The 26,691-nt window shown below is 36.7% G+C and overlaps 1 protein-coding gene across 5 annotated transcripts in view; it reads left to right on the forward strand.

Moving 5' to 3' along the window:
* Positions 1 to 26,691, forward strand: part of PPFIBP2 (PPFIA binding protein 2) — a 104,000-nt gene that overhangs the window by 75,543 nt on the left and 1,766 nt on the right. For 2 of the 5 annotated variants that reach the window (XM_069857520.1, XM_069857519.1), the window contains 21 exons: positions 1,150 to 1,258; positions 2,765 to 2,797; positions 4,470 to 4,531; positions 7,077 to 7,152; positions 9,654 to 9,713; positions 11,517 to 11,614; positions 11,809 to 11,873; positions 12,122 to 12,187; positions 12,635 to 12,695; positions 14,435 to 14,476; positions 16,088 to 16,232; positions 18,417 to 18,555; positions 19,239 to 19,367; positions 19,945 to 20,095; positions 20,271 to 20,382; positions 20,915 to 21,003; positions 21,951 to 22,073; positions 22,741 to 22,866; positions 23,728 to 23,916; positions 24,308 to 24,478; positions 26,052 to 26,117. In XM_069857520.1, the coding sequence (XP_069713621.1) occupies positions 1,150 to 1,258; positions 2,765 to 2,797; positions 4,470 to 4,531; positions 7,077 to 7,152; positions 9,654 to 9,713; positions 11,517 to 11,614; positions 11,809 to 11,873; positions 12,122 to 12,187; positions 12,635 to 12,695; positions 14,435 to 14,476; positions 16,088 to 16,232; positions 18,417 to 18,555; positions 19,239 to 19,367; positions 19,945 to 20,095; positions 20,271 to 20,382; positions 20,915 to 21,003; positions 21,951 to 22,073; positions 22,741 to 22,866; positions 23,728 to 23,916; positions 24,308 to 24,478; positions 26,052 to 26,117 (2,112 nt within the window). The remainder of the gene's footprint in view (positions 1 to 1,149; positions 1,259 to 2,764; positions 2,798 to 4,469; positions 4,532 to 7,076; positions 7,153 to 9,653; positions 9,714 to 11,516; positions 11,615 to 11,808; positions 11,874 to 12,121; positions 12,188 to 12,634; positions 12,696 to 14,434; positions 14,477 to 16,087; positions 16,233 to 18,416; positions 18,556 to 19,238; positions 19,368 to 19,944; positions 20,096 to 20,270; positions 20,383 to 20,914; positions 21,004 to 21,950; positions 22,074 to 22,740; positions 22,867 to 23,727; positions 23,917 to 24,307; positions 24,479 to 26,051; positions 26,118 to 26,691) is intronic. The other 3 variants (XM_069857521.1, XM_069857523.1, XM_069857522.1) reach the window with 2 other exon arrangements.

A 26,691-nucleotide genomic window follows, 5' to 3' on the forward strand; every position in this document is an offset into this window, starting at 1 on the left:
AAAGTACAGAGAAAAAGAGAGGAAGAAAAAAAACAATTGTAGAGATGACAGGAATGAGAGATTAAAGGAAAAGAGGGTATTTAAAAGACCCATGAGATCAAATAGACCAGGGGAGACAACCCCAAATCTGGCATTAAGAGGTCTGCAGCTTTTGTCTTCCTGTTGCTCCAGCTTCTTGGATGAGAAACTGGGATATTTCCACTGCTGGATATAAAAAGCATAGTAGTCACTGGGAGGTATAGGAGCTCTGCCTCATTGCATCTCTGAAGAATCTTCTATTCCATGTGGAATTGCAGGCAGAGTGGTGATCTTTTGCTGCCATCCAGCTGCTTGCTTCCTGATTGAAAATAAGTCTGTGTATTAGAGTAAATTAGTCCATGTATTTCCCTGTTGGGATAATGTTGTTTGGTGTTTTGCATTTTTTCATGCTTTATTTTAGTATTTCGAGAAACTGGTCACATTACTGATTTTTTTTTTTGTTTTCTTTTGTTTTTCCTTCAACTTTACAGAGATTTGGTCTGCTTTTGCTGGGAAACATGCAGACTATTGATATATAAAGGCTTTAAAGCTGCTGAAGAAAATCTTGATGAAGCTACTGACTTAGTAAAATATGCTGTAGGCAGTTTTTCCCATAAATAGGAAAAAGAGATGACAGCTGGATAGTCACAGAATTCTTTTCCATCTATATTGTTGAGGTGTTCAATGTGTGATTTGATGTGTAAATATTATGATCCTAATCTAGTGGCAGCACAAAGTGCAGAAAGTGTAAATAAACAGTGATGCATACATGCTGCATATATGTGATTGTTTTCCAAGTCATGCTTTGATTCTGGCCTATTTCCTGTAGTATCTGATGGGAGGAAGAACTGATTTTTCATGCTATGGAAAAGATGGTTTGGCATTAATAGATCCTCCGTTGTATTAAAGAGTAGTAACTCGAATCAAAAAGCAGAATCTTTAAAAAAAAAAAGTTTTGTTACCTTTTGGTTGTCTTCATGCAGAATTCAAGAGTTGCCCTTTTATTGTCATTTAGGTATTGAAAGCATTGAGACCAGTATTGTAGCATTGAGAGCTTTCAAGTTCATGGGGGAAAAAATCACAGAAAAAGCTATGAAAATGTTATTCTGAATTTGTTGTACTCTCTTTCAGGCTGAGATAGCCCAGCTTCAAGAGCAATTAGCTCTAAAAGATGCAGAACTAGAACGCTTACAAAGTCAGCTATCTAGGACCTCGTCACATAGTGAAGTGGCAGAAAGAGGTAAGAGGAGGGGAATTGAAAATCCAAATCCCTACTTTAACTTCCCATTGGTAGCTGCTTGGTTGAGTATTTCAAAGGAAGACAAAGATATAGAAGAATGGACTTAGGGAAATTATTTTGGGAAGAAAAATGGTGAAAAATAGTTTGTCATCTGGTAGAGCAGAGGCTTTTAACGTGTGAAATTCCATCCAAACATAGAGGCAGCATAAATTCTAGTAAGTATCCTAAGGGAACTGAAACTCTTTCTGCTGGAATTTGATTTGTAATTTGAAATTCATTGTAGTTCAGTGGGAATATATTTTGTTTATACCTTCAAAATTTCTTTGAAAAAATCGTTACAGTTTCTACGTTTTAAGAAAAACAAAGTTGTCAGAGTAGTAGCTAAGCATGATGTTTAAGTATCCAAGCATTCTGAAAGATAGACATTGATTCACATTATTTCTATAGTCAGGACTATATCTCATTTAGGCTCCCCTTCCCGTGCAGGTTTAGACCAGATGGTCCCTTCCAGCTTGAGTGTTCTATGATTCTATGATATTGCAGGTTTCTGCTTTAGCTCTGCACTGATGATACAGGTCAATGGAATTAAACCAGTTTGCTTAGCCTTTGTTCTCAACCAGTCATGTCACAGTTCTCTGAAATATTGACTCCCTGGAGTTCCTGTCAATTGCTGGGATGTGAGCGGTATGGTAGCAGTTACCCCCTCCTGTAATACTGTGACACTTAACCACGCAGGAATATTTGTGTGTATTTCTCCATGGTGCATCAGCTTAGCTGCACTAACTTCTTTTGTGGGTGTTAACTAACAACTCCAGAGAGCGCCCTTGTTGAGATGTGACTTTTCAGGTGCTATGACACCTCTTTCTCAAGGCTTACCGAGAATGCCCTTGCAGGAGTTATTAATGTTTCTTTTCTAGCATACTTCATATTGTGACTGTTGTTTATTCCAAATAAGTGACCTAACATATACTTGGTACTGATTTCACTCAGCTGCAGAGCTTGTGCATGAAGAGAACTGCATGTCTAACTAGAAATTTAGTCTAACAGAAATGTTTTATACAGGAACTCTTCTACTAATAGAATTTTGTATTTTCTATGAGAGATTCCCAAATAATTTATGGTATTTCAAGGGAAAGGTAGTGATATGACAATAAAGAGCTCAGCAATTTTCAGTTTCTAGTAGCATGTCTCATCCTGTTCATGTTGACGTTAGGTGAAACTCCCCTTGATTCCAGTGGGGAAGAATCAAACCCTCTACAGATTCTTTAGGCTACATTTAAGGAAAACACTTTGTCTGTATTTGAATGGAAACAGTACACAGCAGTAACAGTTCTTCTGCAAAGAAAAAAAAAACCTATTTATCAGATTTTTAGGGGATCTCAAATAAAGTTGAAAAATAATGTTTTTGTAGTACACTAGAATGCATATTCTAATTAAATTGCAAAATTTATCTAATATGTGCTTTTTCTACATACTTTATTTGACTCTCACCATTTGCCATCGTAGAGGAAGTTTATAGGAGAAGGCTAAAAGAAAAACGTAAGCCTTGCAATTCACTTTTGGCTTTATCTCACTGTTCCTTTCACACAAATTGTAACTCAAATGCGTTCTGCAGCAATAATTCAATGTTTGTTTAGATTTGGCTGTCTAATTGTAATATACATGAGACATTGCTTTCACTGCTTGCAGCAAGCAGACAGCTACTTGCCCTGTTTAGAAAGATTTCACTTTGGAAAAAAAATAAAATCAGAGGTTCACAAATCAGATAGTTGGACTTCAAAGGGACATTGTCAAGGTTAACAGAGCCAAAACTTAACCTTTAACTTTTTTTATTTGTATGTATGTAAAACCCATATAACATCTGAAAAGATAGCTTTAATTAAAGCCTCCTTCCTTGGAGAGGGAGGATTTGGGCTTTTTTTTAATCAGTGCACTAAATTAAAAAAGACAGTTGCAGAAATGTTACCGTACATTCGATGATGTTATAAATATTGTAAGTAAAGTTTGCTTTAATATACTTAAAATACCTTGACACCAGTACTTTTTGAAGTCTAATATTTATAAAAGGAAATCAGTAGGACTGTGATTTTTAATCACACTTTGAAAATCTTCTAATTGCTTGCCCACTGCCTGCAGCTTTAGTTTTAATTTGGCTGTGTCTTTGCATGTCTTACGTTACTAAGTGTTCTCTATTGCAAGAGAAACGCTTGCAAAGACAATTTCCATGTTTTAAAACCTGCTCATTACAAGGTATGTATTTTTCAGAATCACTACAAGAAAAACTAATTATATCTTTTGCTAATAGTCTAGCTATGACTTTATATGTTCAATATTTAGTTGTGAAATGTTTTCTTTTTAAGATCCTCTTTAACAGTATTTTCTTTCTTCTCACTGACTTCATGCCTGCCACATCTGTTTTTCTTAGACTTTTGTGAAACAAATGGATCTGTTTTAATGTCAAAGCATGAATTCCTTGAGTGGCTGTTACAGCAATTTTCAGGTTCTGTCTCCATCGTCTAAACTTTATTTAGTATAGGTTGGACCTGGAGGACTTTTTAGGAGTAGTGTCTAGAGAAGAAATAAAAGATTTGGTTCGGCATATTTACGATTCTGTGATAAACAACCTCATACATTCTCAGAGGGTGTGTTTTAATTGTTTTTGACTATAAAATTCCTGAATATCGTCATTCTTATAACACTGAATTGTGCGTGAGGCAATTCTGTATTTGTTCTTGATGTACATTTTAATTCAGTTATTCATACTGAAAATTCACAGGTTTTCCTCATATCAAAATAGTTTTTATTATTTTTCATTTCCATTTCATTTTCATGCACGTCCTTGAACTACTTTTCAGAAGCTGATTAATGTTTTTCCTAGATGGACTATAATTAATTTTCAGTCATACTTAAAAATATTTCCTTTAATGTATAACAGAAAACACTCTCATCTTTTTCAAAATAACCTTCAATGTTTCTTATTTTTTTAATTATTTGACTTTTAGAGTATAAAATAATATTATCTAGCCTTCTATAAGCAAAACCAGCATGTTTGTGTCATGCCATATGTCTACAACACAGCTTTTGAAAAGCTCTTAGTTAAATTATTTTGGTTACTCATAAGAACAGAGGGACAATATCACAAAACAGATATATTTTTTACACTAAAGACAGCAAGTGTATTTTCCTTCTAACTTTTTAAAATGTTTTCTAGATCAAGAAGTTCAGCGGTTGAAGATAGGAATGGAATCGTTATTGGCTGCAAACGAAGAAAAGGTGAGAAAATAATCCTGATTCTACATAATAAGAATGAAATGAGGGGTTTGAATCCCTGCAATGATCTGAATAACATGCCTTCTGTATGCATGTAATCGCTCTGATTTGGATTATCCCCTGAGATTGTGACAGAAGGTTGATTTTTGAACAAAACGTGTGGCTCACCTTTTTAACCTGGCTGCAGAACCTGGGCGGTTAGTTAGATTCCAGGGGGGTTTAGAAAGCCAAAGCTGTAATGAGCAGAACCTCCTGGTTTCTGCTGTTGAAAAGATGCCTAAGGTTTGGTTGTCTCTGGCATCTCATCATCTTCCAAACTTAATCTGAAGTATGTTGATATCCTGAGTTCAGACCATGATATTAAAAGAAAGTCAAAATGATTCTTGAATCAGACTCAAATTTTGGGAGAAAGGGACCAGGATTTAAAGAGTCAGGGGTGGGGGAAGTACTGAAGGAGAGGAGAAGTTAAATTAAACACATTTAAATAGTAAGTATGATTTTTGTTTCTTTTCACTAGCATCCTGTTTGCCTGTCAATTAGACAATGTGAGTGCAGGGTTGAGGGCTCAGTCTAACAGGATGTTGACTCTCCCCATTCAGATGCCACTGACTTACTACATAAATTGTTCCTTAGTATTGAAGGGCAGTGGAGAGATTGGGGGTACTTAATTCTTGACAAAATTGTAATTCTTAGTTTAGGGTAATAAACTAGACCACAGGATTTACCTTTACAATGACGTTCTCGTGTACGATCAAATAGACAATAATATACATCCCTAAAAACCTCCTTTAGTACTTGCAGAATCTGGACAGGGCAATTTTCATTCTGAAGAACATTAATGTGACTCTTAGCAACCTTTAGTTCTTAAAACCTGAAAAAGCCAAACTTTACATCTGGGAAAATAAAAGACGTGACATTATCTCTTGCCAAAGTTAATCCAAGCCAGATAAGCTTTTTGCATTTGAATGGAACACAAAATACTTCTGCTTATATCCTAATATTTGGATACGCTCAGAGGGAAAGGAGGGTTGCTTCCCTCGAAACTGTAGTGTTTAAACTAGTAGACTGATGATTGACCCACAGCTGTTTAATATAGAGCTGCTACCTTCAATAATATTGCAAAAATAAAATATTCTTCCTGAGGGAAAATAAATCTGAATAGCTTTTGGGATAACTTCTAAGTATTCCTTGTGTCATTTAGGACAGAAGGTGCTCAACAAAGTTGCTAGTAAGAGGAGCATATATTTCTTTTTTTTAAAAAATGGGTATGTTAGTCTCAGTTCCTTGCTATGAGGAAGAATGTATTACTTGGATCCATAGTTGGGAAAACTGGGTATTGATATTAAACCTTTTTTGTCTTACTTATACTTGCTGAGGCGTGAAGGGAGAGTCAGCATCATCTACTATTCTCTAATGTGGTAAAGGTCTGGTTTCTGTGCAATTACTCCTACTACTCAGTTGATACCTGCTGTGACTCTAACGTAGCATACATGTACTGGAGCAGATTTTAATTTGAGTATCTCTGACACTGACCTAGCAATAAGGCAGTGCAGCAGCTCAGCATCAGCCAATCCTTTAAACACTGCCAACTTTCCTGGCAGGTCGTTTTTTTTTTCCAGTGACTGCTTCTTTACTTCCATGGCTTTCCTGACACCTGCCTGTGAAAACTAGTTCTTTAGCACTGGACAAGATTATTGCACAGGACAGTCTTAGAATGGGGTCAGAGAAACAGGGCAAACTGTAAGGGTGCACACTGCAAGTTCACACATCTAGTGACCAATAGCAAGAATTTATTATCAGGGACACAATATCATATATAGAAACGATGGAAATGACAGATCCAATCAACTAAATAATGATTACTTCTCCTCTTTATGTCAAGTCTGTGCAAAAAGCAATTGAACTCCCTGCATATGTGAATCAGCAGGCATTCCATACATAATAGAAGAGTATTAGGGAAAGAGTGGAGTGGAATAATGCATCAGACATGTGCGAGATATCATTTCTTGGCTACTGTATAGGTTTGACTGCTGAAGTTCAAAAAGATGTGTTCAAAACTGGAATAAGTGTAGGTGTGGGAATGCAGAACATATCCTACAAGGGAGGATTAAAGAACATGATGAGATTGTTAAACTGTAAAAAACATAAACATGATTTACTTTAAAATTACAGGTACAATGCTGGCAAAAATCAAGCACTGGCCACTTCAGGCAGTTGAGGTTCAGCTCCAGAATATTCCCTTGACTCTTAAAAGTAAAATCAAATTTCCAAATTATGCTTCTGTACATAAATAATTTACTAGTAATATCAAACTCCTCTGTTTTCCTTATATCCATAATTTCATACTCTCTGGCAGATATTACACATGATGGCAAATAAAAGCTAAGACATGTTCTTTATGAGGTATGTGAGTAGGCTCAGAAAAAGAAAACAGTCCAAATTTCCAGTAGGCTGGAAAAAGAACAGTCCAAAATCACAGGATTGAATGTGATTCTGCAGGTTAAAAATGTAGGATTTTAAACATTGTTTCATTTAATGTTTTTCACAGGACCGTCGAATACAGGAGTTAACCTTATTGCTAAGCCAGTACAGGAGGGTCAAAGAGATAATGATTGCAGCTCATGGTAAAATGTCTTGTGAATAATTTCCTGATATCAGGTCTTTTGAAAACTGCATGCACTACAGCTGCTATTTGTTGTCCTTTTAAATATATATGTATAGTAGTACATATTTAATTGTGCATATATTTGTATCATGTTGGAGTGCTATGACTGTAAGTATACAATCATTCAGATACAGAGAACCACAGTATGTCCTGACAAGGCTTGTGTGTTACTGTCTGTAGTTTGTGGAGATTGCCTTTTTGTTTCCTATGCTGTAGGCAGTACAGAAAAATAGGGTCAAATCTATCTGGAGGTTTAATTACAACATTACAACTGAGTAAGACTTCTGTGACTGAATCTCATGCTTGACTCTAAGTCATAAGCTAAAATTTGTTCTGTATCAGTTAATAGTAAATTCCTCCTTGGAGCCTAATTTTGGTGTTAGATATTGGTTAACATGATGTCATTAATGTTTCTGATTGATAAGGAAGGGTTACTGATGAGATTACTGCTCTGACTGTACAGCTGTGTGAAGTGCTTATCAACTGACAGGGTCTGAAGCACTTCAATTTACCTCCTTATGTGCCAAGGCAATCTGAAGTCAGCAACTGTTCTCCTTAAAACACTTTTTGCTATATACTGCAATGGGGCAGGAGCTTTGGTCACAGAACTCCTGCATCCAAGTAGTGATGGCTGGGTGGGCAGCTGGGGCTGCAGGTTCTTTAGCAACTTCATGCGGTCCTGAAGTGTCCTTCATGGCCAAAACTTCACATTTCATTTTTCACTGCTGCTGGTTGTACATGGCCTGTAGAAGCCAGACCAGAAGGAATTATAGCAAACAGGGTGAAAAGGAGTGAGCAGACAGCCGGACGCTCGTGCAGGCATAGAATTTGTCAACATGGAATGTCACATTAAAAGGGTAAAGGGTCTGACATGTGGCTAAGAAAAGGAAGCCCTCCGGTTAGAGTCAGCTGTCAGTGTCTGAAGAGGGACTTTCATTGAACAGTCTCACAAACTTGACTCACCTAATCAGGCCAGCCAGCATCCGCAGAGGGCTTTCACTGAGCAGTTTCACAAGGTTGAAAAGGACCTGTGTTTGTTTGTCAGAGCCCATAATTCACTGATCAAAGTCACAAAGCTGAATCAATAAAAATTTATTGAAGCGATGAGTATAACAAGTTTGAGGTTGCTGGTGATAAATTCACTGCAAAATCAAGCCAAATCTAAAAATTAAGCACTTACAGATAACTGTAATTTCCCAGGTAACATCTGATGTGGTCAGAGGCACAAATCTTACCAAGGAGGTGTCCCTGCCTTGGGAGGAGACAGAGATTCAGGCCCATCGATCCATGCCATAGTTGGAGGCTCTGTCCTCAAAATAGAGCATTCTAAATGCCAGATTTATGCTCTTGGTGATTCTTAGCGAGGTGGGACTAAGTCAATTATTGGGTGTCAGTGGGCTCTTGCCGGTGGAACTAAGCTCAGCACACCCTCCTGGACAGGGAGTTTTGATACACAGGTAGGAGGTGGGGGTGTGGTGGTCTTATCTGACTTTACTGCAGCAACATCTGGTTGAGACTTGCACCTCACCCCACGCACCACTGAGCTGACTAAATGTTAGACCACAATCTGCCTCATCTGCTTTGCAAGATAAACGTGTTTTTCTAGCCTTGCTACTCCCCATTTGTTGACACCAACAAGTCTGAATAAGTCTTGTATCCAACACGGGGCAATTAGGAAAGTGAATTGAAATTAGCTAAAGGCATGAGTTTCCAGTATTCTTAGTAAATTGCATTATATCCCTCTTAAGAATCTATTATTCAAAATGAAAATGTCATTCAGTTTGATTTAAATTAATTCATATGTAGGAGATGAATAAAGTATATAGGTTTTAAGTTTGTATGGTGTTTCCTGTGCCCGTTACGGTATGAGTTTTTACAGTGTAAAACGGTATCAGGAAGCCTTAGTGGATGATGAACTCTAATTAGATGCATCCTATATTCAGATTTCCTACACCACAGGTCAACAGCATGATCATCAGAAAAAGCAGTAATGATCAGCTGCCCACCAGCTAGTGTTAAAGACGCAATGTTTTCCTATTATATCCTGGTTTTTATATGGCATTCATAAAAGGGAAGCTGATCTTAGGTGCAATTTGATTCTGTTAGGTGGCATTTTTTTTTCTTTTTTACTAAAAAGTATTGCAATGACTATAACAAGATCTGTCGCCCATCCCTTCCTCTAAGAAAAATCCTGACAGCTGACTAGGCAAGTTCTGTTTTGGAGGAAACAACTTAAAACCCATGTTTGCTTTGGTGTATACAATATTATATATTTAACTTGGAAAAATCTTTGTCCCATTTCTCAGTTACACTGCAGGAAGTGGAATGAGTTTTAGGACAGTCTCATTTTAAGCTGCCACCTTAGTTTTGAGTACTACTTTTAGTCTGGGAAACTTAACCTTATGAAAGGACAATTTTGTTGAATGTACATCATCACATTAACAAACACAATATTTTCAGGTCTTGTATGGCAGAATGGAAACTTGTACTTAACACACAAGAACAGGGAACAAGAGACAGGTAAATCTCTTTCTGAATGTTCTTTTCTTTAAAAAAAAATATAGTAGTTTCTCACTTGAAAGGTGTGATTGTAGCTTTTGGAGATCTTGATATTAACTCCCAAGGTAGCTACACCACTGTTGGCCCTGACAGTAGGTGCTCTCAACAGTAACGCCTGCAGTTCCAACCTCCTCAGCCACATCCTGGTTGTGTAGATTTGAGTGCGCCTGCTCCCCTGTGGGACACGGTTTTTGGAGGACATTTGTGTTCATAAGCAAGTGGCAAGCCATGGTGCTCTGGATTATAGAGTTGGTTCTGCAGGGAGTTGTTAACGTATGCTAGTGTCGACATTCAGTACAGTATAAATAAGAAAACAGTGATGCTTGGCATAATAAAACAAAAACAAACCTCAAAACTTGTGTGTTAACTAGAGTATATACTGAGAGTGTCCACACTGAGGCCATCCTGTGATGGATACAATTTTATCATGGCCCAAGTGAGCTTGTTACCATGTAAGCATTTGTATGGGTCTCATGTTTAGGCTGCCAAGAAATATCTCCGTTGATTATATTTTTTTTTATTATTATTATTTCTAGAGGTGAGTTTTAAAAGTTCCCTTTGTAGCATAACCTCTGTTAGAATCTTTTGGTAGAATCGATGGGTTGAAATATTCTGTCTTTAATTACTGTTTCAAATGGTACAGAAACACAATATATTTTAAGCATTTCTTATTTCTTCTTAAGGCAAGCCACAAATCATGTTGACAAAACATGACTGACTCTTCACCATAGGTAGTACATACATCGGAAAAAAATCTGTTTTGGATTAAAGTAGGGCAGCTGCATGAAACAGCCACCAACGTCTGAGTAAAATGTAAAGGAGCCAAGCTGACCTTAACTGTAGGCAGCGCTTTTGTGCTAACTGAAGGGCTTTGTGCAACCATAGCCTAAGTTCCCCGTCCTATCCTGAAGGGCCAGCGATGGGTGTCAGGCTGTCGGCAGTCTTTGTAGCTGAACAGCAGGATAGACAAGTGCATGTCTAATGAGTTTTCAAGGGATCTCTCTTCTAATAGTGCCAAGGCTTAACCATAAGATTTGGTGTTTTTTCATAACTGCCTAGAGCTTTTATGTAAATTAGGAATTATTAATGTGCTTAAAGGTCAGTATAAATTTCTCCATCATGGCATAGCAGCCCTTCCACATCATACGTGCAATCCTATGCATAAGAGATCTTCAGAAAAAAAAAAAAAATCTTATCCCAATTATTCTGGAAGTTTGCTGAGCACTAAATATTCAGACCCTGATGTAGTATTGCAGCTTTGATAAATTAGGAATAGAAATCCTAGAAAATAATGAGCTTGAAGTATTTCAGTATTTTAGATCTGGAACATCCAGAAGAACCTGGAGCATGTTTTACCATGTTCATCCTTGAAGTGAGCATGAGGCACTGCATTATTATACAGATGGTATCAAACACACACACTACCTATAAAGTGATATGCTGTGAGTAAGAAAATGATACTGAATTGAACTTGCCTCAGAACATCAAACAATCAATTAAGAGCGCTCCAGAAGCTGCTTCATAAGCAGCTCATCTACTTGCAATCAAGCACAGCATAAAATACAAGTGATAAATTTGTTGCTGTAATAGAAGGCATCTTGCTTGTAAGTAAGAGCCTGAAGGAGGGTTGATGAGTGGAGAGACTGGTAAACTACATGGATCGGGTGAAGACTGGAGTATTTAGATTGTCTGATACAGTCCTAAATATCTGGGGGTTTTGGCCTGTTTCTCTCCTTCTCTAATTCTGATCTTCCATGCTCACAGGCTCTTCCATCTCTGGTGGCAGTGAAGAAGAACTTGATCCAACTTTAAGGAAGTGGAATCTTTTGAATAATCCTCAAGGAGAATTATTTAAAACAGAGGTACTTAGTAAAGATATTCTAGAAGCAAGTTCTGTTGTACGTATGATTTGTTTGTATTTGTTTCTCTGTATTAGCTAAAGTAACATAGATGAGGGTTTGGCCCTGCTGAATTTTTGTGCCTCTTGGGTACGGGCACTATAGATTCAGAATGAGGCCCAAGAGTTACAGGCTTGAAACCTTTATATTTTACATAGGCCTCTTCGGGAGAATTGTCACCAGCTGTGCTCTGTCCAGTGCCACACAAAGCTATGGAAATCAGGCAAGACCTTTGTTTCTTGGGGTTTTTTGGTGTGGATTGTCCTAATTCTGTATTATTTAATCTGCATAACTGTTGGGATCTTGTCTTGCAAGAACTTTTGAGTAGATGTAAAAGCAGTGTTTCCCATGGAGTTTTACAGTACGTCTTAATTATATGAGGTTTTAATTACAGGAATAAATTAATACTTACACATATCAGAATGTATTTATTGTAGAACTTAAGACAGTATATTTTATTCTCATTTAAAGTGGAAGCACTCCAGTGCCAACTAATTTAACCTCTGCACAAGAAGAATCTTTGGAAAGCATAAATAGGTAAGAACTAGTAACTTTATTTGAAATGTAGAACATATAGCCAGTTTTTTTTAAAAAAAAATCTGCCTTCTTCTATTTTTTAAATATTTTGTAAAGCATTTGATGTTGCATGCTGTCCACAGAGAGTTATTACTGTCTACTTTTGGTTGTTAAGAGCTTCTAAAAAGTCATCTACAAATATAAGGGTTAAAACTGTCCATTGTGCCTTGTTGCCTTTCATTGTTGATCAAAGGATGTCTTGTTGCTGTTTCTGACTTCATCTATTGCAGTTCCCAATACAATGAGTTTTAGGCTAAAAATGTAACATAAGAAATTAATCTAATTCTGAATTATCTGTTATATGCGGCCATTATGTGATACACACAGCTGTCATATGATACAGTTGCGGCATATGCAGACATAGTATGTTGTATTAACTGTTGCTTTTTTACCTGTTGTTATTTTAAGGGTTCCACAGAAAAAAAAGTCAAGTAGCTTAGAAGATTTGCAGAGTGAAGCCCTGGAAAAGGTTAGTTTATTTGCAATCACAGTTCGTGGTGTTTAATATCATGATTAAAAGATAAAGGTCAAGTACAAGTATTTGTATATTTATACACTGTATGTGGAGGAAAACACCCTAATGATAAAACAGTTCAGGTTCATTTTTTACCCTATTGCCAAGTGTAGAGTAAACAAACTAGATGAAACACCTATATGTGCACATCCTCAAATTCAGCTTTTCATCTGAAAGAGAAGAAAAATATTCTTTAAAAATGCAATAAATATTGTTTATAAGGAGTAACTTTGTTTAAGTGCAGTGCTACTTGGTTTATAGGTATTTTTAAAATAATTTTGACTTCCAAATTGCTAAAAATGTTAAGGCAGCAAATGCTGAAACTAATTAAGTGTTGGGACTGAGTATTTGCACATAGGATTCCTTATCTGAATGTTTGCTTGTAAAGATGAATGTTGCTCCCTAACTTAGACTTCTGGTATAACTGGCATTCCTGAGGATGGTAGTGTTATTATTTCTAAGGCTTAATTCTGTCACAGAATAAAGATTTTCCAGTTTACAAAGTCTCAGTATGTTATGGTCCAGCGGCTTGTTTTGTCATTGTGCACACTGGAATTTTTCTACACTTGTAATAGTGTTTTGTGAGGCTGTTCTTGACACTTTCTATACTCAGATTCAGCTTAATTCTAATTATGCATGCCCAGTAGTGCCATTTAAAAAGGATACTAGCTATGTGATTGTCCCAATCCTTCAGATTTTCTTACATTTTTCTTAAATCTGTGAAGGTAACAGTGACCAAATAGAATGACTGAAATTTTTGCTGCACTCATTTGGTTGTAGTCATACTTGGGATGAATTAGTTCACAACTAACATTTCATTCAGTGTGGAATTTGTGAAGGTCTGTTGTCTTTTCATAACTTATTTTCCTATCTTAAATTCAAAAACTTAATTTGTCTCTCTGATAAAGAAACTACCAAGGATACAAGAGAATTGTAGCAAGCCAGCCTCATGTTCAGCAAGGCGTTTAAGTAGTGTGCCCTAATTTAGGCACGGGGCTTCTTAGTGAAATAAATGAGACCTCCCTATGTGTATGAGTGAGTGGCTAGATGTGAATTAGTTACAACCACTAAGGCGAAGAAATCTTGCTTTGCTAGACCAGCATGACAAGGCTTTGGTTCTTCGACTGAGTTCAAGAGAAGCTGTGCTAGCAGCGCTGTTTACTGGAGCTCGTCTACTTTGCACAAAGCTCAAATTGCAACTACACCCAGCAATAATAAAATAAAACACATTGGTCTCTGCCCTAGTCATGCTGGTATTTTTATCACTTCATTTCTGTCATAGCTCTTTGTGGTTTCGGCTGGATATATACAGTATTGTGTACATTTGTGGGCGGGTTTTTGTGTCAGTCATTTTCATATTAATTGTGAAACCACTGTTATGGTACGTATCTTAAAAGTAAGCCTAAAAGGACCACCCAGAAGCCTGAAAATAGAAAACTTCCTTTGATCACAGCAGAATCTGAACAGGGATTGAATTTTGTGGAGTGGTTTGAATAAACGCATTTAGTATTAAACATCTTATTGAAATGAAATGAAGAGAGAACAGACCTTATAATATAATTTTAATGTATTAAGTACCATCACTATAGTAATAAGACTACAATTGATGTTATGTGTATGTATGTTAATACTAACATTTGTCTGTTGCTTTTTTTCATAAAACTTTTGAAATTACCCTCCCTGCAACTCCATAGTTTGTAGATGGAAAACCAGTACAGCCTGTTGTAGAACAAGAGGTATATTAACTGTAAACTCTCTTAATGTCTGTCTGTTGTGATGATGTGACTGTGTCTTCATTTTATGTTTGTTTTCTTTTGAAAACATTTGCATAGTTCGAGTACCGACAAACTCTGAGAACAGGAGTCAGTATTTGAGAAGAAAATCTTTTTTTTTTTTATCTAAGTTTTTATGTGAGGTTAGAAGTTTCTGGATAATAAATGTTTTTCTTATTTTCTGTATAAAGTTTTCTTATATAACCTTCTTTCTCATGCTGAGATTTACCAATATGAGCTCATTCCAAAACACACACTGAAGGTACACCACTCCCACTCATGTCAGAGTTGCAGGTTCACTGCTTCACTGCAAAAGCCTCTGTATTCCTAGAGGACAGCTGTGGGATATAAGTTTTTGTCCAGAGTGATGGCTCCTTCATCTTTTTTGTTTGTATTCAGTATTGAAGAAGTCTCAACATGGTGTTTGCCGAACTGTAGATGAGTACCTCTGTGAAATGCATACTTTGTTCGGCTCAAAACTATCAGATTTTTATGCAAGTTGTATTCTACCCTTCTACAAGAAGGAAAACCTCAAAGTACTTGATAACTTGGATTATAATTGATACTTATATATATATTATATACGTATATGATCTAATGATAACTTGATATAATTGAATGTGAGGAAAATCAAGAGATCTTCTCCTTTTGGCAAACTGTACATACCACTTCCCTGTCAGTACAATATATTGAGACTTTAAGGATGGCCTCTTGTGAGCTCTGTTGCTGGAAGAAGGTCCTTCCAGCATAAATAATCTCATTGATGCCAGTGACTCTGCCTGCCATACCTGCAGGAGAGCATCTATTAGGCTCTGTGTTAGCTAGACATGGACAAAAAGTGTAGAGTCAGCAGCCATTCAGACTTGCCCTAAAACGCAGCTCAGTCTATGCTTTTTTTTTTTCCAGAATACATCAAGAGAATATTTCATGCTTCTGTATGATAATAGAATTAGCAATTATATTTTTTGCTATATGTTTGGCAGCTATATGTTTAGCTATAATTATTTTTTTTAAAACCTCACACTTGTAATGTTACAAATTTGAGTTATACAAGTACATTTGGCTTAAATTCCAGTGAGATACAATTGCGAGGCAGAAACACAGACAGTCTGGTGAAATTTAGAGGGGGAAGTGGAGAAATAAGTAAATGCATTTCTGGCAGTATCAAAATTGACCTTGGAAGGAACAAATTATTTAGTAGTGCCAGGGTCCTAGAGGAAAGGGAGACTGCTAGAAAAATTCTTATGATAAAACAACATTTTATATATATATATATATATATTAATGTAATGTACAGTTTGGCTGAAGTGGAAGGGACGTACGAGGGAAGAGAAGGCTCTGTCTTAGCTAGGAAACTGTCAGATGATTACGGGATATAAATAGAATTATTTATGAGAAGGAACATGGATGGGGTGATGTCATTTTGAACCATGAACTTAAAATACTTTTTCTCAACTTTTAAAGTATTCTGTACTGAATTGCAAATACTAGGAGTTATTTGATTTTTTGTTTTAATTTACTTATTTATTTTATTTTTCCCTCTTTAAAAAAAAAAAAAACAACAAAAACCAACAGAGTAAGCCACTTGTGAAAGGCAGCAAGTATCAAACCTTGCCAGGAAAGCTGCCTCGACCCTTACAGAATGGAGAGCAGGGATCATGTAATTTGCCGGATGGGAGTGGCATGAATGACAACGAGGAGAACAGCATCCTGGGCCTAAGTATGTATCCACACCCCTCTGAGAGGGTCATGTAGAAAAGAAAAAAAAAGAGAACTGTCTTGAGGGATTGGGACATAACATAATCTGCTGTGCCAGAACAATGGACTACGATATTCGTATGATTCACTTATAGAATGTTGTATTTCTCTTTTTAACAATGCACAAAAAATATTCCACGGTAGCTCACTGGAGAGTAAAGGATAGTTAAAAGTTACAGCATTCTTTTCTGTTGCACTTGATGATATAATCTGCTGACATCATTGACAGCATAAGTAATGAAGAGACACTGTTTTGGAGATTGTGAAACATTCTGAAAGTCAACAAATCTGTAACTAAATTGGAACTTTTAGAGATGCATGTATATTGACGGTATGAATAAGCAGTGTTTTTTCTAGACATGCTTCTACTTCCCCACTGAGCTTGCTGATCTGTTTTCTTAAAAACACAAGAAAGCAAATAGGCACAGCTAAGTACATCAATACTTTTTAAAACACCAATCTAGTGTACATTTTTAAAACAAACCAACCTCTCCCTTGCCACTCCACTGCATTTCAATATGCAAAACTTTGATATAACTAGTGCTAATGTGCCAGCATTCACCCTGTTGATGGCTGTAGCTTGTGGGGGACCCACAAGTGAATAATAAACTTGCAGGGTGCAGAAAAACATAAGTGGATTTTGAAAATACAAGTATATTGTTATTTCATGACTACAGCCATGCGTGGAAGTCTATATTAATTTATTTTCAGTGACATCTTAAGCATAGATTTATCGACAAAAATTAGTACAGTGGGGCACAGAATCAGGTATTGCCAAGGACTGAGGAGCTTGGGAGCTCAGGCAGAGAAGTATCCTTTGTGATTTTTAATGTGTTTTTAATGTGTTTAAAAGTTGAGGGGGAGGGTGATCCATGCTTTTTCTAAGGCCTTGTGGTACTAAAAGCTGCTAGGGTACTCTAGTTTCAAGATTTCAATAGGTTGTGGGTTGTTTAGGGGTTTTTTTAGAGAGTTCGTCTGCGACTGCAATATCCTGGGCAATGCATGAGCCATGCTATTATGTCCTAACTACAAGATTATCCAAGGATGGGTGATCTTGTAAAGGGGAACATTCTTTTTCTAGAAATGAGCGATGACTCCTTGTCATTAACAGAGTTTACAGAATTAACAGAATTTTTTGTGCAGGTTGATTTGTTTTATGCATGTGCAGTAAAGCCATTACACCTCCAATTCTGTATTTCAGAGGAATTTGATGTAATCTTAGACATTGCTTCATTTCAGATATTCTGCAGGCTTTATGGAGCTCTATAGTATATGCTTAAATGTTAAAATTGTCTAAGAATAGTTAAAAAAAATCCCATAACAGGCAAATGATCATCCCTTTCTATTTAAGATGACCTGTACAGAATTCCTGGGGCTTGTGTGCACCAATGCATATTCACTTTCATGTCAAGCATAACTGCTTCTTTTCTTTTTGTTTCTGCTTTTAATGCTTAGCTTACTTCTTTGCTCTCCTGTAACTTTATTTTGCTGGTGTTTTATATCTTCTTTGCTGCTTCATCTGGTTTTCTGCTTCTTGGATGACTGAAGATCGCGTCAGGAGTGTCAGTGCACCAGTGCTAGGTACTGTATCCAAACAAGGTGCAACTTTAACATAAATTTTGCTGCTTATTTTTTTCCTTTTCCTCTGCTTTTCTCTTCACTATAAAATACTAACACCAAGTGGGCTATCCCAGTTGAATTACTGAAGTGCAGTACTGAAATTAAGTGACAACTTTTGCTTTATGGCAGTTGGATGGGATTTTTTTAAAGATACTTATTCATTGCTTCATTCTGTTTTCGCTGAAGTCAACAATAAAAATCCCACTGTTTTTGATGGAGAAGTTTTGGTATTAATAATAGGCAAGGCAAGATCTGAAGAGTCTGCTTCACTCTCAAGACCTTGAATTAATTAAAATAATGTATTTAAACACAAATGACTGAAATAACAGTTTTACCCAATGTTTTATTCTTTTTTTTTTTTATCAAATGTACAGCTGCTATTTTTTCACCTGCTGAGCATGGTTTTCTTAATACAAGAACAATTTTATAAGTATCTTTTTAAGTTCTGCATTTAAAACTCAGTTTACCAGATAACAACTTTGTTAATAATTAGTATAAAATGTGACTATTCCTGTTGTTAACCTAGGAGAAACAGAAAATGTGGATGGTACTGTAGTCTCAGATGACCTTTCACCTCTCTCTTCGGGAACGGATTCAGGTCCACAATCTCCATTGTCTCCAGAAATCAGAAAGAGTCCAAAAGGGATCAAGAAAATCTGGGGAAAGTAAGGGTTTTCTGGCTTTGGGTTTTTTTGGGTTTTTTTCTGTTGAGTTCCCTGTCAAAGCATTTTGGTTAAGAATGAATTTATTTGTCAGCAAAAGCTACCATATATACAGCAAGAATAGAGTACAATTCAGGAAAAGGAGAGTAAAGTTCTGTGACTGTAGAAGTGTCTCTCTCATATGCACACGTGGGTGTGGAAAGGTGGAAGGTAACGTTCAGTGTCATGCTCATGGAAGATATAATACACTGCTTTCTTATTATAGTGCTAATAATTTAGAATGCAAACAGTTTCAATAGCTATGAAAAAGCAAATGATATCAAGTTGCTCATTGCAGAAGCCATCAGGTAAAAAAAAAAGACAGAAAACAGAAGAAACAAAAAGCAGGGGAACTGTTTTATTTTTTTTTTCCCTGCTTTAGGACATCAGACATTTATGAGTCTGGACTCCAGTGTGAATTAGTAATTGGGTTGATGGGTTATGCCTGCTCTGCAGAGCTTTTTTCTTTTCTCAGAGTTAGGTCTGGACTGTGTCTGCCTGGAGCTTCTTCAGCTACTACTTTAATTAGATGTTTGTGGGTTACAGGAAGATTAATACAGATTCTAGTTGTCACGATAGTTTGCATACGAAACAAACGTTTTCTGTTGCAAGCTAACACAACTATCTTGGCACTCTTGTCTTGAAAGAATAAGAAGAACTCAGTCAGGTAACTTCCCTGCAGATGACCTGGGTTTGGCTGAGTTTCGAAGAGGTGGTCTCCGTGCAACAGCTGGACCTCGGTTATCCAGATCAAAGGAAACCAAAGGCCAGAAAAGGCAAGTTACTTCTCTACCTTGCACAGCATATTATGTGGTATTGTTAAATGTGCTGAACAGCCAAACCCTCCTTATGTGAAATGCTTTTTTGCCAACATACATCATTATGTGTGCAGTTCCACAACAACTGGAAAGAATTCCTCTGGTGGTAAATGTATCCCAAGTAGCTCGCCTATCTGCACTCCTTAAACTGCAGCTTGCAGCAGCAGCTGTAAGTTGGAATGTAAAAAAAATTCACCTTGTTAAAGAGAACCAAACCTGATCATCTCCTGTGGGAATATCTGCAAAGTGACGAGGATTCAGCAATTACCCTTTTCCTGTTTTCAAACAGAAAATGGGAAGTTCTTAGTCAACCTCCACCTCCCCCAGCTGTTCACAAGTTGAGGCTGAGCAGCCAAAGTAACAGGACACTAGTGCTGTGACATACACTGTGAGATTGCTGTTGGCTTTTATTTCTGCCCTGAACAAAGCACACTAATCCATACATTATAGTACTGCCTCTGGCACATGATGGCTTTTCTGATACTAACCTAATTCTTTCCTTTAAGATTTTTCAAACATTTCTTTTGCTTTTCAGTGACTACAATGCTCCGTTTGCTCAGTGGAGCACTGAAAGAGTTTGTAACTGGCTTGAGGACTTTGGTCTTGGTCAGTACGTCATTTTTGCACGGCAGTGGGTGACTTCAGGCCATACACTGTTAACTGCGACACCTCAGGACATGGAAAAGGTAATAATCTGTAACTTTCTCTCAAGTAAACCTGTTTATTCTGTACAACCAGGCCCCTTCAAACAACTGGCAGTTCTACCTTTCTGAAATACCTAGTACCCATTTTTGTAGATCCTTAATGAGATGTAAAGAGCCAGAGGCAAGACAAACTGTTTGTTAATGGTTATTGTTGCAGGAAATGGGAATAAAGCATCCACTGCACAGGAAGAAATTAGTTTTGGCCGTTAAATCAATAAATGCAAAACAAGATGAGAAGTCTGCACAACTTGATCATATCTGGGTGACACGTAAGTGTTTGACCTATCATGGAATTGTTTGGAAAGGAATTTTCCCTATCCCTGTGAAGAGCTGCCCGATATGTTTGTTTAAGCAGTTACCAAACATCTTTAAGAGACTAACTTTGAACGTAGTACAATTTTCCACAGAATGAGGAATTTTGTGCTGTTCTTGACATCCAAACATACAGCAATATAGTAAGATCTTCCAAGGGAAACTGTCATTCAGATTACAGGGGTTGGAATTAGATGATCTTTAAGGTCCTTTCCGACTCAAACCATTCTATGAAGTAAATGCGGGGCGGGGGGTGGCGTTATGCTGCAGAAGGTACATGCTTAGTCACACACTGCATGTAAGACATCACAGGAGTAGTGCAGACAAAGCTGTTTAGTGGGTGTTGGTTTTTGGCTTCTCTTAAGAAAGGTGAATACATAGAATGAGCTACATGAATGCCTCAGAAGAAGCCAGTCCAGACAAGGAGGGGAGAAGGGCTTCATTCTCACTGATCTGGACTTGGGTACAGTACTGTTCTTGTATCTGCAGGATGGCTGGATGATATTGGTTTACCTCAGTACAAAGACCAGTTTCATGAATCCAGAGTTGATGGGAGAATGTTGCAGTACTTAACTGTGGTAAGCTAAAATCCCTTTTCCTTAGCTTAACCATATTTAACTTCAGAATGAGCAAAGAATCTTAGAATTTTTATGTGAACATAAGCAGTTAAAGAATTTTTTGCAAGACAAAAATAGTGCCAGTAGCAATGCCTTTGTGTTGCCTAGTGCACAATTACTATTTCTAAGGTACATAAAATAAGTCATATGCTATAGCTAAGTCATAATGTTATAGCTAACTTGTGCAAAGTCTTTCCTTCAGTTTCATGTGTCACACCACGATTAAAGGCAAAATGACCTAAAATGACCTGGAGTGTGTTGTTCTCCACACCAGTTTAGCAACAATGTTCAGTAAAACAAAGATAAGCAACAAATCCAGTAAACTGTACACCTCCACCACATTAGTGGCAAACCATGCACTACACATAGCTGCTGTGTTCTTTTACATTTTTCTTGCCCAAGTCTGGGTATTTAAGTATTTGTTTTTGTTAACTATACTATGAAAAAAATGCCTAATTTAGCTGTTATCAAAAGTACAGCCTTACCTATGCTGCTTAAGGAGCCTTTGTTATAGAAGCATGGTCCTTGGTGTTCCATGGTTAGGTGTGTGTTGCTCGATGCAGGGATTCTACCCATAATAGGATCTTATTCACATCAGAAACAATCTAAATATTTTGAAACTATCTATGAGCCGCATCTTACTTAATAGGTTACAACCCCTCCTTCACTTCTTAGACAGGTCTTGCCACAGTGCAATGTTTAAAAAAAAAAAACCCAAAACCAACAGTAGCCCCCTAAATCCCCGCCCTATAAAGCTATTTTTTAAAATATAAACTTCTATTTAATGTAAACTACAATTACTGTGATTTACATAAAACTGCATAGCAAGCTTAATATTTTTCTTCTTGGGGGAAAGCACCTGTTTTGGTATGTTTTCTGCACCATTTAAAAGGCTTTCTCCTTTACAGAATGACCTTCTCTTTCTGAAAGTCACCAGTCAGCTGCATCATCTGAGTATTAAATGTGCCATTCATGTGCTTCATGTCAACGGTTTTAACCCCAACTGTCTACGCAGGAGACCAGCTGAGGAGGTAAAAGAATGATTAAATAAATTAATATAAACAAGCACTAATTACCTAATTCCAGCCAACAGGGACAGAAATTTAGCAGTGTACAATAGAATCACTGCTACCAGGGAATTGCCTCTAAAGCAGTAGTTATGCTGCTTTCTAGCTCTGAAATGTAACATTATTCACTGATAATAAAAATCTACTCAGCTTTTAAGTGCTTGAGCCACTTAGAAGTTGGATATTATTCACTTTCCTTTAGAAATCATTTGCTTTGATTAAACGAAGTTGATTAAACTTCTAGGAAAATAATTTGCAAAGTTTTTTCTTTGCCTGTCCTGATTTTTAACTCTCAAAGACTGTAAGGTTTTTGCCTTACCTGGTTAGCATAGCTTAGTTTCTTAGTATTAGAGACTAATACTGCTCTCAAAATGCTCCTTTTTTTACACCAAGCATCTGGAATCTCTGCTGTTACACTGCTTGATGCAGTATGTGGGGTTTCAGCTGTACTAGACTATGGTTGCCATCTCATCACAGGACATTTGAAAGAGGTCTTAAACAGAATACTATAGAATCAGGGAAAAAATACTGCTCTTTGAGGAAGAGGAGGAATGATGTTTTTATCTGAGCTAAGGATACATATATGTTGTGCAGGCTATACTGTCATTATCTTTTCTCTTTACTTTAACAGAATAACATTTCGCCTTCGGAAGTAGTTCAGTGGTCCAATCATAGAGTGATGGAATGGCTCAGATCAGTTGATCTGGCAGAATATGCACCAAACCTTCGAGGAAGTGGAGTGCACGGTGGCCTGATTGTAAGAATTTGTTTAAACATTTTACTACACGTCTACTAAAAATTGACAGACTAATATAAAACATCTTTTATCTGGTGTTTGTCAAGCAGGGGGAAGTAAATATATCTGCAATATGACAGCACCATCAGGCTTTCTAAACAGCCTCTTTCTGATCTATGCACCTTAATTTTACAAAGAAAACATGGCTTTAGCAGTTCCCCTTTATCTTAATTTTACAAAGGAAAAATTAAAATAAAGAGGAACTGCTAAAGCCTTTTTTATAATCAACACTGAGCTGTGCATGAGTGTTTAACAGTAGCACATAAAAAAAAAAGAAACAAAAAAACTGTACCATGGGATAGTTACTAATTGATAAGGTATTGTTGAGTGTGTATTTCTGAGCTATAGTCAGTAACTGTCCTGAACTTGCAGCAGTTTTGCCAGAAACGGCAAGAATGGCCTCTTTTTTAATTCAAAACATGCAGAACTATTTGTAACTTAGTAAAGTCAGAGTTCTGAAATACCATGCTACTCCTGCTGTAGAATTTTTGCAAAAATTAAATAGAAAATTGTACAGATTTTTTTACACTTTGAGTAGAGCAGAAGGTTCTGAAAGCAACCTTATTCAATCAAATAAATATAAGGCTTGATCATAAGTAGAAATATGTATTTGCCTGATCACACTCTGCATTTCTTTGTGCCTACTTCTGTGTATTTCCCATTCAAACACTAGTGAGTATCATATCACAAGTGATTCATTAAAGGTCTGATGTAGACAGATAGATTAGTAGAAGGAGAAATTCCTCTGATAAGCGCTGTAATGGTTTACTATTGCAAATATTTAACCATATAAAAAAATAACTGTTCTACAATTTTTATTAGATTCTCGAACCTCGCTTCAACTGTGACACGCTTGCAATGCTGCTGAATATTCCACCTCAAAAGACCCTACTGCGACGCCACCTAACGACCAATTTTAACGTATTAATTGGACCAGAGACACAACAAGAAAAAAGAGAAATAACAGAGTCAACAGCATACACACCTCTGACCACCACTGCCAAAGTTCGGGTATGTACTGCTTTCAAAGAAAAGATATTTCAGAAGTTCAGACTTCTTTTACCCCATCTTATAAAGAAAAGGGACAAACATGAGCATGGAAAGGTTGGTTCTAGGAATGTTAAATTTCCTTAATTGTAGATACAAAAGCATTTGATTTGTATCTGTTTAAGTCAACTTCTGAAATAAAACAGGTAATCCCTTCTGTCTTTTCTTAGAAGGAACACTATCTGCATGTATTTATCATCAGCTGTAACTCCCAGTCTGAAAACAAATTTATTTGGCTTAGAACCTATGTGCTTTAAGGCCTAGGCTATAGCAGCAAATCAAAAAGGAAAGGATTTTGACTGTTTAAAGGACAGCCTCATTTTTCTCACTCAAAACTTGTGTTGTCTTATTTTAGCCAAAGAAACTTGGATTTTCACATTTTGGAAACCTAAGAAAAAAGAAATTTGATGAATCAACAGACTACATTTGTCCTATGGATACAAACCCAGCTGCTACAAATGGTACTCAAAAAAACCACAGTGGATACAAAGGACTCAGTCCATTCACTGATAGGGAACTGGATCAGGTGGGACAGACGGACTGATGCCATTCTCATCTCATCCTCTCCATGCATTCCAAAGCTTGCGAATAACCAAATGTTAGCATATAACAAACTATTCACTACATCCGCATGAACTTACTGAGAAAGTATTGGTTATGGACACTGGAAAGAGTTCTGGTACTAAGAATGTCAGGTTAATTTTTTTTAATGAACATGATCATAACAAACTCATCCATCTTTGAGCCCTTTTTCAGGAATATAACACCTTTACACCATGAAGATTGATGTTTTTTGACAGTTAAGGTGGTGGTGGCAGTAAACAAGACTTTTGTACTTCTAGCTTTTGTAATCTCAGTGCAGCACGCTATTTTTTTCAATATCTCTATGGGTGGTTTTTAATGTAATAAATTTAATTGAACTCATTTGTACAAAGCTATCAAGTTATATATTAAAGTACAACTGGATTGTATATTTTTAACAGACATTAATCAAAGAATCCAACTGAATTTTTCTTTCATTATGTACAGCGGGGAGTAGTTATGCTTAGATGGTATAATTGAAAACAATGCATCAGTAATGAACAAGATTATTAATAAATCATCCTTAAATAATACACTTTTGTTACGTAGTAGTGAACTTTTGAAAGAAATTGTCTAGATATCATACAGACAAATGATGAAGACTAAAAACCATCAAATCTTATTCAACTCTGCTGTTGTGTAAAGGGATGTAAAACCTGAAAAATGGAGCTTCTGGAAGCGTGTATGAACTTTGGCAACACCCAAGGGCAGCTAGGGTAAACTGTCTTATCTTCAGTGGCCTTAAGCAAGATAAAAACATTTTAAGAGCATGGTCACAAAATTGAAAAGACTAACTGTGAAAGTAATCTTTGTCATTCGCATGGTTTACTGCATCTAACATCTTATTTGTGTTCATTATCTAACCATTGTCTTTTTCAGTGTATGCTTCAGTAATATACTGTTCCCAAGCAGCCACAATATCAAATCCTGACTGTAATTTAGTATCAATGTCCACTTGCAGAGTTAAGAGTTGCAAGTGAACGCATTAACTTTGTGCCAAGAGCTGACACTCTGCAGTTGTTCAAGCATTACAAAAAATACTGGATTTTTCTCTAGGAGCATGGTCTTTCTGTTAAGCACAATGTCCGAGCATGTGGTCATGCAGTAAAATCTCAATGCCCTAGAGGTGATAACCTTTTTATATAAGAATAGGTAGTACTGTATCATGAAGGACTTACTTCTACTTCTTGCCTGTGAAAGGAGACCGCCAGAAGTATAAGTGGAAAACAGTACACATCGTTGGTAATATCTGTTAAGCTTTTTGATTTGTTGTGTGAATTACAGCTCAGGTTTCATGGAATCAATCTTGATTAATCAGGATCCACTGTCCCTATCGTTAAATGTGTTTTCACATACCTTATAGCATGGAGGCATTTTTGTTAATGTGCAGAAATCAGAGCTTTTAAACTTATCACAACTTCATTTGTCCAGGCACAGATACCTCCCAAAGATGCATGTAGAGTGAATAAAATTGCACGTACTGTCTGACTTGAACTAGTTCCTGAATACTTTTACAGATGGAACATTCAGAAGGAACAGTAATGCAAATAGGGGCTCTTTCTCAAGGCATAAGCCATCTTACGGTATGTACTGTTTTCACTCTTGTTTTAAAGTCACAAATGTATTCTGCTAGAATGCAGTGAGCACTGGTCATTGCTGGTGTTAGCTAAAAATAAGCGGGTCCCTATTCTTGTTAAATACTTCTTCATAGCCTGGTTGTATATTCACAGTCAAAAAAAAAATACTGTTAAGTTGCACTAGAAATTTAGTTTCATTTAGGCCTATTTCAAGTTTTCATGAACTCTATCTCTTTAAACCACAGACAGATATTCACCCCTTAAATAAAAACAATTCTTCAAAGATTTTGCAAGTAACAACCCTCCCATGCAAAGTCTATCAGAGGTACAGACTTGCAAATTTATGCAGAAACAAACCAACAAAACGATGATCAGTATTAATTCTTGACTCTCTAGAAGGTAATTGGAAAAAAAAATTGACTGAAAGCTATAATGAAGAGTTACATCACATTGAGTCACATGCCACGCACAAAATCTTAGTGAGAACTTCAAGCAAATAATACTTTATTTAAAGCTGCATTCCAGAGATTCCTTGTAATTGTATGTGGCTCTAACCCCCTCTGTTGTGAATCTGTTCTCA

Source organism: Phaenicophaeus curvirostris, chromosome 5, assembly GCF_032191515.1.
Source record: "Phaenicophaeus curvirostris isolate KB17595 chromosome 5, BPBGC_Pcur_1.0, whole genome shotgun sequence".
NCBI classification, from domain to species: Eukaryota; Metazoa; Chordata; class Aves; order Cuculiformes; family Cuculidae; genus Phaenicophaeus; species Phaenicophaeus curvirostris.